Source organism: Pollachius pollachius (genome assembly GCF_949987615.1).
Source record: "Pollachius pollachius genome assembly, chromosome: 2".
Classification (NCBI taxonomy): Eukaryota; Metazoa; Chordata; class Actinopteri; order Gadiformes; family Gadidae; genus Pollachius; species Pollachius pollachius.
Window position 1 is genome coordinate 16,501,643 of NC_136935.1, and position 16,983 is coordinate 16,518,625.

The 16,983-nt window shown below is 47.7% G+C and overlaps 1 protein-coding gene across 2 annotated transcripts in view; it reads left to right on the forward strand.

Annotated features, from left to right (window-relative positions):
• Positions 1–8,144: 8,144 nt before the first annotated feature.
• The window catches only part of ank3a (ankyrin 3a), a 129,997-nt gene continuing 121,158 nt past the window's right edge, over positions 8,145–16,983 (forward strand). For both annotated transcript variants that reach the window (XM_079730873.1, XM_079730874.1), the window contains exon 1: positions 8,145–8,763. In XM_079730873.1, the coding sequence (XP_079586999.1) occupies positions 8,695–8,763 (69 nt within the window). In that variant the 5' untranslated portion in view covers positions 8,145–8,694. The remainder of the gene's footprint in view (positions 8,764–16,983) is intronic.

Here is a 16,983-nt window from a genome sequence, read left to right on the forward strand (position 1 = left end):
AGGATCGGCCGTGCTTATGAAAGATTGACCAAGTAACAGTAGGCGGGCCCTCGCCGTGCAAACGAGGAACCCGCCAGGGACATAAGAAATGCAGAGATATACGGCCACACACTTAGCCGTGTTGGGCTTTCATTGCCTTGCCTTCCTCTGTTTTCACACAGCCTGCCTCGACGATATTATTCAGGTGGATCGATCCTGTAGGACCCTGCTGTTGGACGGGGAAAGCACCCCTCAGCCCGTTTACCAATTAAGACAATTCGTCATGTTGAATGGCTCTGGCGTGCTTCATGTTTAGTACATGTACCGGTCGTAACGTTTCGTCAGTTGGCCCCCGGCGTGAGAGGGAGGATGACGCGAACGCTCTGCCAAAGACGTGGGAAACAACAAGTGGAAAGTACACCGAGCGAGGGTGACCTTATTTTTTTTCCCCGCGCGTTTTGGTGTGTGGTTCTTCCTGGTGTGTAGGTATAAATATGTCGATAGGTGTTGTTATGCAACCAGTTTTTGGGAGCCCGGCATACCGAAAGGCTGCACCTCGCTCATGCCTCGGGTGGTGAAGAGGAAGGGAGTTCCACCGCGTTCACACTGCCAAACCCTCTAGTTAAAATGATTAGCATTCTTTAGGATTAGCTCTGGTCTATTAGCGCAGCAATGCCAGCACCCTTGTTTCCGGCTGCATTTAATATACCATTAAAACGGCCACGCGAAAAGGGAGTGCATATGGACCGGTTACACGAGTCATAACTCTACACTCTTTTCCTCATTGTGTAACAAATGAAAAAAACAATGCCTTGAATAGGTTGAGTCGTTTCCAACTATATATGTCTCTTTATAGGCTGACAGGAATCATCTAATTTGTATGCCCAGTCATGTGTTAAATTAGGCCAATAAAACGTTCAACTCATTTCACACTAACAATCCCAGTCAAATTGGGAGCTGGTCTGTTCCTCTAGCTCTTTATCACCATGCCAACACCTGTCCAGACTTGACCTGGTTCCCGGACAAAGTAGGTCTGAATTATTTCCCCTCTCTCTTTGTTGTCAGGCACTCTTCCAAGACCACTGCACAAAGCAATGTCTTACTTCATAAAGAGTTCTTAACCAAATGTGTGTGTGTCTGTGTGTGTGTGTGTGTGTTTATATTTGGGGCATGGGTACAGACTGCAGAGACACATGCACACATGTAAGCAGTCTACACCCATATGTAGGTCATTGTGTGAACTTCGACCTATAAAATATAGCACCTGAGCTGCATGGGGTTCCCCACCTGGGAGCCTATATAGAGGGGAACCACCTGCTACCTACTGAACACTGAACATCTGGTGTATTCATGCATTCTTCTGTTGTGATAATGTGAGGAACATGACATCATGTGCAATGTTGTTGTTTCCTTGAATCCTTGAATTGCAAATTCTAGTGTTTAGTTTTGTTTGGTAGCACTTTCTTTTGGTAGCACGTATGCGTGTGTTATGTGTCAGTGTTTCACAGTGTCACATTGAGTGCTTCTTTGTTTATTCGCTTTTTCATCCTTTTCTGTTTATTTGGAGATTAGGAGTTGTCGAGAGCAGAGCGTCTTGTACCAAGAATTGTCAGAACTGGTAAATAACTTTTAATTTAATGAGTTGATTCAATTCTGGCATTTAATTAAAGGTGCTTCTCAGTTATGTGTCTTCTTCATTGTGTTTTATTTGGTGATTTGATTCCTTACTCTTTGTTCTCCCTTCACCCATTAGAGGTCATTCAACATTATCCTCTTACTAGAGTGGATTGTAGTCACCATGATGCGCTGTCACATACGCAGACGAACTGTCGACCAGAAGTTTGCACACTCGTCACACAGAGCTGTGGATTTGTAGCCCCCTCCATGCCAGCAGTTAACCAGGGCAGCACATTTCATGGCCATGCCAGAAAGTGCAGGCCATGCCAGAAAGTGGCATGGCTTAGTTAGCAAACGGAAAGGCCAGCAGAACGCCTATCCATCATGCATGTCGAGGCTTCCCTTAAATATTTGTTTAGATATTTTATGAGACACATAACTTTCTCGTTCTGAATATGGCTCCATTAAAACAAAGGATGCTCTGAAGAAAATAAAGCTGGGAACAACAAAAGAACAAACAGCACCGCCATCGATCAATCGAATAGAGCGGTGACGATTACAACGATCATGCATGCAATTAAAGATTTCAGATAAACTCACACGACTGGATTCGGTGGCAGATGTCGGTTGAAATGAGAATGCGGTCGAGTCACGTGTTGTTGTTCTGTTTGCCCGACGCTCATTGTGTTTATGAGAGGCGGCCGGCGAGGAGGTTTCTTCCAGAGCGGGAGAATCCATCTTATATAATGATTGATTTCTGAGGCTGGGGGTCGTTTGTGTTGAGCTCCTCCCTCGACAGACATGGCCTCCGGGGGGCCTGTCTGTCAGGGTTCCTATCTGCCCTCCCAGCTCACAGACGCATTGATCAGAGGAGCTGCGTTCGAAATCCATCACGGATGGGAAAAGACACTAAAGGCCGACGTCACTGGCTGCCTGCGGGGCGGGCAACGCGTCAACAAGCCTTTTATGTTGCATTTTCAGGATTGATTCTGGACATTTTTAGTTTGGTGGTATTTTGGCAAAATACACATATAAATCAGTCTCTGCCTTTGTAGCTATGATGACAACCTGTGGAGTATGACATTAATGTGCCTTCTGTGTTTGGCAAAAGGTCAAATCTTGATCAGTAACCTTTCTTATCCACCAGACTTTTATGGATTATTATATATTATTTTTAGTTACACCAATTGTGATGGTATGCTTGTTTTGACATAGTCTGAATAATTCAAATAAGGATAGGAAGGATAGGAATGAATTCCCAGAGAGATCAGCAGCATATGATTTACAATCTGAAGTTTTAAAGGAAAGTCTTAACGTCTCATCATTACCCCGATAACTCTCCTACCAAGTAGAACTTCACTTCTGATTAACCCAGGGAAAGTTGATTGGTATCTGTACTTCCAGCCCTTGTGAACTTACATTACACCTTCTAGGGCTCATGTGAAGCAGAATGGCTGAAATGGCAAGATGTATTCTAGAACCGCCCTGAAATATCTCAACTGTTCCACATAAGTCCTCGTCAATCTACCCCCGGCTCTGAGACGCTTGCCGCAAGCACCAAAGGGCATTCCAGGTCCTATCTCACACTTTTGACTTACACCTCTCCATTTCACTCGTGAGGGGCAGGTCTATGAAAAGTCTTCAGCAAATCACTTGGATCCTGATTTACAGGCGACCTCACTTGTGACATAGGTCACAAAGGTGGTGGGAAAGTTGCAGACAGATAAACATAACACTGCGACACCGTCTTATATGACTTTCACCCAGACATCCCCTGACTTCACTTCATTTGAAAGGCTTCATTCTCCTCGAGAACGAAACAAGAAGGACAGTGGGACACTGCGACGCGGCAAGTCTGTCCTCTGAGTTTCTGTTTCCAATGGATTAACAACTGTTGACTCGCTCTTTATGGCTCTTTAGGCAAATATTAGACTAAACTACAATAAAGACGTTCTATGATAATAAGCAGAGAGAAATGGGCCATGCTCAAGTTTAACTAGCTGTTCTACTTGTATTTTATATATCTTTCAATACCTCTGTGTGTCTCTAGCCTAGCTGCCCTTCAGAGAGTATGAGTGTCTCTCTCTCGCTCGCTCTCTCTCTCTCTCTCTCTCTCTCTCTCTCCCTCCCATTCAATCTCTCACTCTCCCTTTCCTCCTATCTCCCTCCTTTTCCCCTCGTTCTTCCCTATGGATTCCACCGTTTCCTCCTAATGTCAAAATACTGTATTTGATTTGGAAATGTGGGAATGCCCATTCTTCAAGTTTGGAAATCACACTTACAGCAGAACATTATTTATTTTGTTTACACCTCTCTGCAACGTGTGTGTGTTGTGTGTGTGTGTGTGTGTGTGTGTGTGTGTGTGTGTATTTGTTAATGTGTTTGCAATTACATACAGAAAACAATGAACATATTCTGAATCTGGATACATCGGAAGAATTTGACCTTTAAATCATTCAGAAAAACCACATCGCAGAGCACCGATGCACAAGCCCAGTTGTGCAGAACTTCACAAACACACATGGTTTTCCTACCGGGGAGGGGCCGACCTTTTGCAACAGATAATGCAACAGGACAATGAGTCCATGTACCAAATCATATGGTTATATAGCCACGATGATCTTAGGTATTCTTATCCATCTACTTACCCAAGAGCCTATATGGTCTTAATACAGTAACACTATGTCCATACACACACACCAGCTCCACTGTGTTTAGCTCCATCCAAACTTTAAGTGTTATAAGGCAGATTGATAGGCAGATGGACACAGATGATTTCTAACATGTTGTAATTTGAGACGCTTCGCTGTCATACTGTTCTTCTCAATCTTAATCATCAAGCACTAACTGTTAGCACTGCAAGCTTTCCTGCTGGAGTGGACCAGCGGCGGCGGCGGCGGGATTAATAGCTGTAACTACGCGCCACACCCTCCAGCATACGCGGGTATACAAACACACTGTTGACTGTACCCTGTAGCATTCACCAGAACTCATTAGACAAGCCAACACACGAAACAAAAAATAGGAATGCGCTTGCGGTAATGAGTTAGCACGACATGGGTCATATTTCATTCCCCCGCTCACATTAGCACGCACGTACACACAATCACCCACACCAACACACCTACATACCCACCCCGCACACCCACACAGACACAGGTTTTTCAACACAAACTCATCAGTGTGGGGGAGTTTATCTAGAAGTAGATTACCTTATAAACCCTGGTGTAATCCTCTCTCCCCGCTCCGCCTGGGAAGAGCTGAGATAGAGAGGAGAAGGATGATGGTTCCTGACCTAACGACATTACATGAGGTTTACTGTCCGTTATGGGTCTTTAAAGTATTTTTGGTGTGGCTGACTGTACTTTTCAGTCATAGATGCTGCAAGTAGCGTAATCTGTTTAGTTTATTTTACAACGTTGCTCAGCAAGGCTACAGGATTGTATGTATTTTTTTGGGGTTTAGCTCTCGGGTAACAGGGCTTGTAAATCTTTTGGGTGATCCATATTGAGAGGACTCAGGAGAGCGCTGTATTACTTATAGCACTGTAAAATCCTAAATCCACTTAAATATTCCATAACCTGGGAGAATCAAACCGTTGTTTTGCTGCATCTCCCTTGAGATATGCTGTGACAATTTCAAACACAACAATGTCTCCCCATAATGCAACATAAAAAATGTTCCAATGCATCTCTGCGTCCAAAATGGCGGAGGTCATTGTGATGGGAAATTGAGAATTTTAAGCAAGTGCCTGTGCACCACTTGCCCCATTGTCATTTGTTAATGAGCAATGAACTTATGATGATGCAACTTTATACAATTCACTTGACTCTGGTTGGACATTTGTTAACTTTTGTTTTTCTGAGTTATTTAAAACATTAGAGAGGGAGAGTGGGAGAGAGAGAGAGATGGGGTTAACCAGCAATACAACCCCAGTATAAAGAACCTGTTGTTTGGTACCCACTCACTTTTTCATTCTCTCTTTCCTCCAGCTACCCCCCTCCTCTCTCCTCTCTCTCTCTCTCTCTCTCTCTCTCTCTCTCTCTCTCTCTCTCTCTCTCTCTCTCTCTCTATCTTGCTCTCTCTTGATGTAGCCCTCTGTGTGTCTGCCTGTGTGACACACTGTTTGCTGTGATATGTCATTGTGTTGCTACTATATATTTTCTCCTCCCTCTCCCTCCTCCTGTTCCTCCTGTTCCTCTTCCCTCCACCTCCTCTTCTTCCTCTTTGTCTGTTTTGCTAATGTGGCATTCAGCCTAATCGTGCACCAGCACCCTGCATCTCAAACTGTCATTTACACTCTCGATCTGTCTCTCTCTCTGTCTCTCTCTCTGTCTCTCTCTCTCTCTCTCTCTCTCTCTATCTTGCTCTTTCATTTGCTTCCCCAAAGTCACACAAACACACACACACACACACACACACACACACACACACTGCCTCTCATGTCTCACTCTAATCCTGTCTCTTTTTCATCTACCCTCTCTCTCTCTCTTCCTACCTCTCTCTTTCATTCTCTCTCTCACACATTTGGCTCCCTCCTGTTGAATTGGGTGCGTGTTGTACTGGATTAGTGTTGACCTATGGTTTGGTTTGTGGAGGGGTTGGGTTCTGGTTCTTGTTACTGAATCGCCTGGATGCTACCGTCTACTCCTCACTCAGACTTGTATTGTGTATACAAAAATGGCTGTCTGGTGTGTCTTTTGTGATTCGCTCACTTTCTAATTTGACCCAATTTCTCCATTTCTCCTGTCCAGTCGGTCAATCTGTCAGTCAGTGGATCCACTAGTCTCTTAGCTATCCAGTCAGTTAGTCCCACTGTTCACAGAGTCAGTTAGTAAGTGAGTCGGTCTGCCAACCTGTCAGTTACCCAGTTGACAAGTCAGTAAGCCAGCCAGCCAGTCCGTCAGTCACGCAGTCAGTCGGTGCAGGGGGCTTCTCGGGTCTGTTCCAGTTCCCAGTAAGCTGATCCTGCTGGGCAGGGCCTAGTGGGGAGACTTCCTTTTCTGGAAGGACCTGATTGCATCATGTTAATGATCCTCTCGCTCTGCCTCTTTCACTGTATCACTCTCTCACATCACACGCACACCCACCACACACACGCGCACGTGCACGCACGCACGCACGCACACACGCACGCACGCACACACACACTCACACACACAGAAGTGCACACACACAGAAATGCACACACACACACACACACACACACACACATACACAAACCTACATACAGACAGAAGTGCACACACACAGAAGTGCACACACACACACAGACACATACACACACACACAGAAATGTACACACACCCACACACACACAGGATAACACACTGACACACACACACACACAAGCGTGCACTGACATACGCACAGAAGCATTACAAGCATAACTATTATCTCTTAACCCCTGACACAAACTCTCTTTCTCCATCATTTGTCTCTCTGTGTCTCTCTGTTCGCTGGGCTGTCAGAGAAGTGGAGAGCGTCTTATGTTATATCACAGAGTCTGGTCAGCCAGGGAGCGACACCGGAAGAAGGGAAGGACCCACACAGCCAGCCTCTCTCTCTCTTCCCCCCTATCTCTCTCTCCCTCCTTCTCTCTCTCTCTCCCCCTCTTTCTCCCTCCCTCTCTCTCCCCCTCCTGCTTTCTCTCGCTCCCTCACTCTCACTTCCTCCCTCTCACTCCAACTCCCTCTTTCTACCTCCCACTCTCTCTCCTCTCTCTCTCTCTCCCCTCTCTCTCTCCCCCTCTCTGTCTCCGTCTGTCTGTTGCTTACACGCTCAATCTCTGGTCACTCGCTGCCCCTCCTTCTCTTGGTGGAGGCTAGCTTGTTCTGTCTCAACGGTTCACGTTCACACCTCTCACACCTTTGCTCCCCGTTCCCCGTCACTAACGCACTGACATCCCAACCACCCCCAACCCCACGCCCATCTCCTGATCTCTCCCTCTCTCCATCTCTCCATCTCTCCATTTCTCCCTCCACCCTGTTCTTCATCTCCCTCTGTTGGAGGGTCTTCAGGTAGGCATCAAAATTACATTCACCACACCGCCGTGCACCTCCTCATGTACACCCCCCCAGCCGTCTCCTCCACCCTCTGCCTCCCCCCCTCCCTTACTCTCTCTCTCTCTCACTCTCTCTCTCTCTCTCTATTCCTCCTCTCCCTCACACACCCTGCCTCTGAGCGCGCTGAAGAGAGAGAGAGAGAGAGACAGATAGAGAGAGGGAGGGAGGGAGAGAGAGAGAGAGAGAGACAGAGAGGGAGGGAGAGAGAGAGAGAGAGAGAGAGAGAGAGAGAGAGAGAGAGAGAGAGACAGATAGAGAGAGGGAGGGAGAGAGAGAGAGAGACAGAGAGAGGGAGGGAGAGAGAGAGACAGAGAGAGGGAGGGAGAGAGAGCAAGAGCCAACGATTGCGCGCGGCTCAGGCAGTAAGTGGGAGTGGAGCTCCAGCGTGTGTTTCAGTCTGTCGGAGGGAAGGCGCACACACACACACACACACACTCACACTGACACACACGCACACACACACGCGGGTGTGAAAGTGTTTGCGTGTGAGTGAACTCGGTGAGGGAGAGGTGAGCGAGAAGAAGAAACATCAGCCTCTCACTCTCTCTCTCACTCCTTTTTCTCTTTGCTTTGTGTATCGCACACACACACACACACACACACACACACACACACACACACACACCAAAACACGCACACACACTCTGGAGCGGTCCTCCTTCGCTCCTCCGGCTCTCACATGGACTTTTTTTCGCTTCTTCTATTTTCTGCTTCTCCTTCTTCTTCCTGAGGCAGAAGAGCGAAGCCAGCAGCGGAGGGACAAATCCGTTGCCGCCGCCGCCGCCGACACAGACACGGCCGCCGGTCACAACCAGCGTCTGTCTCCGAGCGTCTGTCTCCGAGCGACAACCCCCCCGCCCTCCCCCCCCCCCCTGCCTTGCCCTCCCCCCCATGCTCCGCCGCGCCCGGTCGGATCTTCTTCCCTCCACGCTGGATTTAATCTGGGGGAAAGAAAAGTAAAGGAGCAGAGGTAGAAGGAGACAGAGAGAGGAGTGCCCCCTCCCACCCCCCCACCCCACCACCCTCTCTGAAGATGAGTGAAGAAACCAAGGATAAAGCAGCCGGAGGCAAGAATACCCACCGCAAGAAGAAAGGCAAAAAGGTACGTAAGAGCGACAGAGAGAGAGAGAGAGCGTCTGAGATGGACGTGTCTCTTTGTCTTTGTGCCGGTTTGGGTGGTTGCTGTGGCTGGAGCGTCGGCCGGGCTCGGCCAGAGGTTTACAGTTGTATTCCGGGGTGTTTTGTGTTGTTTTTTTTATGGGGCGTTCGACAGCTGTTGTGGGGAGGAAAGTGTGTGAGCGCGCGCCGAGCTCTTCGCTCCCCATGGCCAAAACAAAGTGACAGCGACCGGATCGGTGGGCGTGTGCTCGCATGGGGCTGTCTATTTGTGTACCTCCGTGTGTGTGTTTCTGTGTGTGTGTGTGTGTGTGTGTGTGTGTGTGTGTGTGTGTGTGTCTGTCTGTGTGTGTTTCTGTGTGCTTGTGAGACAATATTTTTTCAAGGGGATTTTCAAGGATTGCTATTGGTTAGTGTGGATTAGTAGAGAGCTTTTAATACTTCCGGTTGACCAAATTGTGGTTCAATTTCTATATTAAGGGCACAAATTCTTTACCCAGGCTCCTTTTTTCTTTTAAATTTTGCCCCTTTCTCTCATTTTTCGGTGTTGTCCTGACATTAAACGTTTGTCTCCCTCCGGCGTGTCTCTTTGAAGTCCGAGCAGCCAGCAAACATATTTGTTTGCTGGCTGGTTACCTGAAAACCTTTTAAAAGTTAAATTGTGTAATCCGCCCTGTCAATCAACCGCCGCCATCCAATAAGACTGGTCCGTCCGGTTGCTCGCTGACTAGTGATTGGCTGGACTGGAATGCAAATTGTTGAGGAGTGTGTACAGTGGCTGACAGGGGGGAAGCCCTGAGGGGCCGGGGAGAGGGGCAGCAGAATGTATGTACTGCACAAGCAAAGGCCTTCATGTCACACTCTACAGCTGATTTTCTCTCTCTCTCTCTCTCTCTCTCTCTCTCTCTCTCTCTCTCTCTCTCTCTCTCTCTCTCTCTCTCTCTCTCTCTCCCTCTCTCTCTCCCTCTCACACACTCGTGGCTGTGTCTGTGTGGGTGTCTGTGTGTTTATTTGTTACAGACTATTATTATGCTCAGGGGTTGTTATTTAGCCTTTACGTTCTAATGAAAGGGGTGTTGAGAAGCATAAACACTATTTCCTGGGAGACAGAATGTGTGAGTATGTGTGTGTGTGCGTGTGTGTGTGTGTGTGTGTGTGTGTGTGTGTGTGTTTGTGTGTGCGTTTGTATGTTTATGTGTTTGTGTGTGTGTGTGCGTGCATTATAGAATTGTTATGTATTGGAGCATGTGGGGTCATGTGTGTTTACCTCTGACATGGCTTCGGTATGTGCAGACTACTTTGGCTAGAAAATGCCTTTCAAGTAACTGCCGCTTGCAACACACACACATACACACACACACACACACACACACACACACACACACAGAGTAACGCATGGAGACACATACTGTCACGCACGTACGCCCACGCTTCCCAGATTCATGCAGGATACCCCGAGTATTGGTGGTTTAAGATTCAGTTACAGTACCTGAGACTCTGGAGACGGGAGATTCAAAACAAGGACAAGGAGGGAAGGAGGGAGGGAGCAAGGGAGGGAGCGAGGGAGGGGGAGACCAAAACACAGCAGGGAAGTCCTGACTCTGGCTGCCATGAGTGTTTTCCTCCTAGCGTGTGTGAGAGTGTGTAATCATCGGGGCAGCAGCACCCCATCTTGATATGTACGGTGTCAGTGTTGGGCCAAATTCTATGTGATGATGAATCTGAGCATCCCCGTCTGCCATAGTGCAATAACGTATCACAGTCAGGATAGGCAAATCAGCTAATGTCATGACAAAGGAGAATATACAGAACCAAAAGCAGAGGAGCAACCACGCGGTATGCATGTGCGAACTCAACGATACAAACAGTAGACTTACTCTGCGTGCAAAACTGTGTGTGTATGTGTGAATGTTTCAGCTTGTGTGAGCCCAAAGGCTTTCCTGTACTTCTGTATACACTACGTGCCTATATTTGTATTTACGTACAAGCAAATATCTAAGAAAGCACATTCGTATGCCAACACATTCTGGCGTGTGTGAACATTCGTTCTGCATAACCATGCCAGATGTGTTAATGATTGTAGTCATGGCAACTAGTTCCGGAGAGAAAGCTCTATAGAAAGAGAGTGAGAAAGAGAGCGAGGAGAGAGTGTGAAAGAGAGAGAGAAGAGAGTGAGAGAGCGAATGAGAGAGCGAGAAGAGAGCGAAAGAGTGAAAAAGAGAGATTGACATAAAGACTGAACTTCTAGTGGCTGGCGATATATTTTTCATGAGATCCCTGGCACGAAGGAAAGATGCTCAAGGATGTATTTAAAATATGCCGGGACTTCAGGCCCAAAGATTTTTCCAAAACAGCCTCGTAAATCAAGAGAATGACGGGCGTGGGTGTGTGGCATACATGATTACAATTTGTTTACATCTCGCACGCCACCCTGCAAGCTAGATGTTTTTCCCAGCATTTCTGTGTTTGTGTGTGTGTGCGTTTCTGTATGGCCGTGTGTCTGTATGTCTGTGTCCCAAGGCTCTTTGATCTTGATCTTGATTATAATAACGACACAAATTATTAATGAATTAGTCATATGTTTATAAAGGGAATGAGGATTACACAACACAGACACACACACACTTGGTTATACCATATTTGACTATACCTACTTACTTCATAGTTTTAAATGTCAAGTGTAACAAGCTGTTCTTTCGTTCTGTTATTTGTGGTTGTGTGCCTGTTGCTTTCCGTTCGGTTCAACACACTCCTTGGCTTTTGGGTTCATCAGGGCATGTTGTGGGGCCGTTTGGTCTAGCAGGGTTTGATTCGTCTGAGTGTAAAAGAAAAGAACAAGGCTGAATATTCACTATTTTCTGATGCTATCGTAGCGGATGCTAGCTGAATGCTACACAATGAACCTCTAAGAACGGAGAACACATTACATGTTCTGTTATATGTTATACGTGTTTTCTTTTAGCGGCTGGACGTGTTTATAAATGGCGGTATCATTTGAAGAACGTGAGGGTGGAGTTTTCCACTAAAAACAGAGAGGGGCCTTTTTTGAGGGCGACGCTCTGTCATTGGTTCAAACCAAAGCCAGACTGTACCAATGACGGACTGCTTCAAACCAATGACAGAGCGGCTAGCGGTCGTATCTGCTGTGTCATGGACGTGTCACCACCACCAGGCGGGCCCCGGCGCGACGCTCTCCCCCGGTGCCCTCCTCTTCAAAGAGTCAACCCAGTGCGTTCAAAGTCTTTTCACACACTCACACCATTGAACACTGACACAAAGAAAACCAGAAAACCAGACGCGGATTCAACACCGGACAGGAGAGAGACCCAAAGCTCAATGCTCAATGCTATCAATTGTCTCCTCCGCCCTTTCTTCCCCTTTTGCCTCGACAGAACATCTTTCTCTTGATACACGGTCCCTGTTGACGTCTGCTAATGAGACAGCCAGTCAGCCAGCCAGTCAGCCATGCAGGCAGGCAGCAAGCTACTCCATCAGCCACTTCCCTTTCCTTTTGCTGGGGAAGGCGGCGAAATCCCGTCCCAGACTCTGAGTGCTCTGGGGTTGGAGGATTGGTGGAATAAGCTGTTCAGTGATAGAGGCCTTCAAAGCAAAATGGCAAACATCACCACCCCCCCCCCCTCCCCGATAACAGCAGCGTACACTTGCAGTGAATGTACTGATTTGATTGAAGTGTCTGTTTGTGCTGGCTTGTGTATGGGAGAGGGTGAGAGGGCGTGTGTGTGAGAGAGAGAGAGAGTGTGTGTGTGTGTGTGTGTGTGTGTGTGTGTGTGTGTGTGTGTGTGTGTGTGAAAGAGTGTGTGTGTGCCTTTAATGAGACTGTTTGAGTCGTTGTGTGAGAGAGAGAGAGAGAGAGAGTGTGTGTGTGTGTGTGTTAGTGAGAGTGTGCGTGCATGAGAGAGCGAGAGAATGTGTGTCTGTTTGTGTGTGTTTGAGTGCACATCGGGGTGAAACTGAAAGCAACAAGCCTTTGCTTTTGTTGTTCAGATTAGGCTAATGGACTTGGCGTGCAGCAGATTCTTAAAAGGGGTAAGTTACGCTTTTCACTGCGTGTGTGCCTGTGTGTGTGTGTGTGTGTGTGTGTGTGTGTGTGTGTGTGTGCGTGTGTGTGCGTGTGTGTGTGTGTGTGTGTGTGTGTTTAGGGGCTTGATCGATATAAGGGTCATTGGAGCATGAAGACTGCTGGCTGGATTTTCACTGATAGAGCACTTTTTCACTTGAATTTGTATCTACAGTCTATTTAATAAATATTCCATCAAAACATATAAAAACATATGAACTAATGGTTAGGCCAAGATAAAAAAATTACTTCTGAAAGGAGGTTAAAATGAACGCCTCTTATGATTCAATTCAAACAGACGGAAGCAAAGTAACATGCAAAAATTGGCTGGATAATACAAACATTATTTAGCAATTACTTTCATGTGCTATGTGAGGCCACATGAATCCCTCCTGTAAAAACGTGCATGTCATGTTCTTCCAGTAAGCACCCACACACACACACACACACACACACTGGCTAGCATTCACACACGTATGCACACATGCATTATTTAAAGTCTGGAGGTGTGTGGGCAGGGCCACGTGTGCTCCCTTGGTTTCTGCATATGTGTGGGTGTCATCCTGCAGCACTGTAGTTGCTGTGTGAACATGCGTGGATGTAAACCTGTGTGTGTGTGTGTGTGTGTGTGTGTGTGTGTGTGTGTGTGTGTGTGTGCGCGCGTGCGTTGTGGGTGTCACAGGGCCTGGGCACAGCTGTATGCCCCCAGGAGAGGGCAGGGAGATCAGTCTGTCAGAGCTCCATCACTTCTAGATTAACTTAGTCTCTGCCTCCCTCTCTCTTTCTCTATATATCTCTCTCTCTCTCCCCCCCACCCCCTCCATTTCCCTCAAGTCTGCTCATCCTTTCTCTCTCTCCCTCCCTCTATCTCTCCCTGTCCCTCTCTCTCCTCTTGCTCACTCCTCTCCCCCCCACCCCCCCCCCCTCTGCTTATATCCCTACATTAATCCTCCACCTCTAGTTCTTCCGTTTTACTCTCACTGGAGGGGATAAAAGAGAGACAAGGTGTGAAAGAGGAACGGCGAGGAAATGGGTAACAGGAAGTCTGGACAGGGACTCAGGGAGGGAAGGCTGAGGAGGAGGAGGTGGAGGTGTGAGATCGGAGGTCCTACACCGTGAGTGGAGAGGGGTGTAAGGAAAACATCTTTACACTCTCTCAACTCTCTCTCTCTCCCTCTTTCCTTCTCTCTCTCCTTCTTTCCCTCTCTCTATCTCTTTTTCCCTCTCTCTCTCTCTCTCTGTCTCTCTCTCTCTCTCTCTCTGTCTCTCTCTCTCTCTCTCTCTCTCTCTCTCTCACCCTCTGGTTGGCTGACTTTGTCGTAGGTAGAGAGGTGTCAGTCTCAATCATTTCGGCAGAGGCTTAATATGGGCAAACACGCATGAAAGCTGAAATGATGCTGGCACACACTTGCGCACACAAGCACTTAGGAAGCTAAACTCACGCGTACAGGAGTACAGCACTCGGAAACTGAACTGCCTTTGCCACACCACCGCGGCCCCCTGAACTAGCTATTGAACTGCCAACGGAGGACAAAGAACTCATCCTCCATCTCTCCATCCACCCAGCGCTTCATCAGCCCACCTATTCATCCTCTCCTCATTTCGTCCCTCCTCCCACAAAGGCCCAACATTTGGAGAGAGACACGTGTGTGTGTGTGTGTGTGTGTGTATGTGCGCGTGCGTGGGGGTTTTATATGTATTGTGCCTCTCAGAGCAAATCGATACAAGCGATTGTTGGACTCGATTTTTACTTGTTTTTCTCGACGGTTCGAAATAGCCACACCGCCATTACTGGACCTCCTTGATGCCTTTTAGAACTCTTGGAACTAGGATTTTGCATAAAGTGTCTAAAATACATGTCCTTCAATCAGTGTCTTTTCAATCCAAGCCTTTAACAGCCTTTGTAGAACGTCTGCGCTGTTTTTGCACTACAACTGCATTCAAATCCTTCAAAGGTAAACAAAAGACAGATCGGATCACCCACCTACACACACGCACAAACACACACGAAAGCGAGCTAACAGACACACAGAGACACGCACAAACACACACACACAAACACACACACACTGACGCCGACCAAGACAGGCTTTCTCCTCAAGACGACGAGGAAATTCTGTCCTCTCATAACTAAGTAACACTGTGTTCTTACTGTTGGCAGCCGGCGTTGCCCAAACCACATGGCCTCTTCCCTTTCCTGCTGCTCATTCCGGAAGCTTCTTTCTTCATTGCCTCTCTTTCTTTTCCTTATTTTTCTCTTTCTGTCATTAATTCCCCCTGTTTCCGTTTGTCACTTGGCTCTCCACGGAGCGGTCTGTAGAAAGAGAGGAGAGGGTAGGACATCTGGACGCGGGGAATAAGTTGGGAAGCAGTGCCGTAAAATATATAAGAAGCCCCGTTTATCGAGTGCCTCCATGGCAACAGATGGTAAACAGAGCAGAAAGAGAACATGCTATTTTTCGTCTTGAACCGAAATCCATAAAAGCAATTTTTTTTTCCTCCACCGGCTTTTTGCTGTCACATCTTTTCAGTCTAATCTTGCTCTTTATCTTTGTCTTTAAGGACACTCCCTACCTTGATCTCTGAGTCATAGCCGTGTTTGAGCAGGAGAAAAAGCAACAGAACTAGACCTGCGGTTCTAAGAATACAATGTCTTGCTCAAGGGCCCATGGGTGTATGCGTGGACGACTTTTATCAGGAATATTGTCAATACAATTGTTCTTTCACTGTTTCTTTTTGTTCGTCAACTCAAAAGTTTTACCACGGTGTGAAAGCGATCAGGCAGTGTCCCTTCTTAAAGAAGTGGCCTCAGAGTGAGGCAATTAGTCAGAGCTCAGCAGCAACAAGGCATTTTCATTCAACCAATGATGTGCCAGTGCTGTCCCATACGGTTCTCAGCTGTTGTTTGCGCGGGCCAGATGAGCTGCGATGGGACCGGAGGATCAGAAAATGAGGAGGGGCCCAGGTGGCTTCCTCCACTGGACTGAAGGAACGGAGGGTACAAAATAAAACCATGGAGTTGATGGAGGGATGAGATGACGGATGAACCGAGTAATCCCCCCCCCCCCTCTTCCACACACACACACACACACACACACACACACACACACACACACACACACACGCACACACAAACACAGTGTCCCTCAGCGAGAGAGTGTGCTACGGCCCCTCAAGTCTCCTGGCAGGCAGCAGCAGAAGCCCCTCCCAGGCCTTGAGCTGTGATATAAAATGGCTTCAAAAAACGGCGGTGGAGTTAAATACCCGGTTCTGAAAACAGAGAGGAAGTTTCCAGTGGTGCCGCCGCACCATGAAGTGCTTTCTACTCGTTAGTGCTGAATAGGGGAGGCCGGTCACTGAGCACAACAGTTCCGAACGCACTCCTTCACAGAGGACGCTGAACAAAATGGGTCTCATTTTAAAATGGGCTTCACTCATACAAAAAAAAAGAGAATCCCTCGTCCCTAATGTGAGCCCGTTGCAAGCTGTCCACCCATCGACAAGAGACAACCAGTGTGGATCTCCAGTAAGGTGTGGCCGGCATGCCCGGTATGAGGTGAGCTTGGTTTCTTCTGCCCCCCCCCCCAGTAGAATTCAAGGGTGAAGCCGATGAAATACAAGCCAACACCCCCCCCCCCCCCCCAGCCCCCAACCCCAGAGCGTCATCATCTTCACACGGGGATACCGACTAATACCCTGGCAGGGACGTGAGGGTTTGTGACAACACCTCGAAGGTAAGACTGAGATGTAGTCTAACATGTCTCAATGAAAGAGGAATAGATCCAGGGCTTTGATTGCCTTCTCCTTCTATTCGTTAAAGAGAAGAGGATCAGGGAGGTAGAATGTTGTGGGGGGGGAAAGCCTGCTGGAGAGAGAAAAGCGACTGGAGAAGATTAACAGGGGAGATGTGAGGGAGGTGTTACTCCTCAGAACTGCCCTCCCGGAGCACATGTGCCCATGGTGGACTGAGGGCGGTCAGTCATGGGCGCTACGGTGGCCTGAAGTGCTTCCGGCACTCTCTGCAGTCTGCTGTGTGATGAGGAGGAGGGACAGGCCGCTGATCTAACCCCAGTGGAGAGCCCCACGATGCACTATTATGAGAGAGTATCTGTTTTATTGTAATTTGTT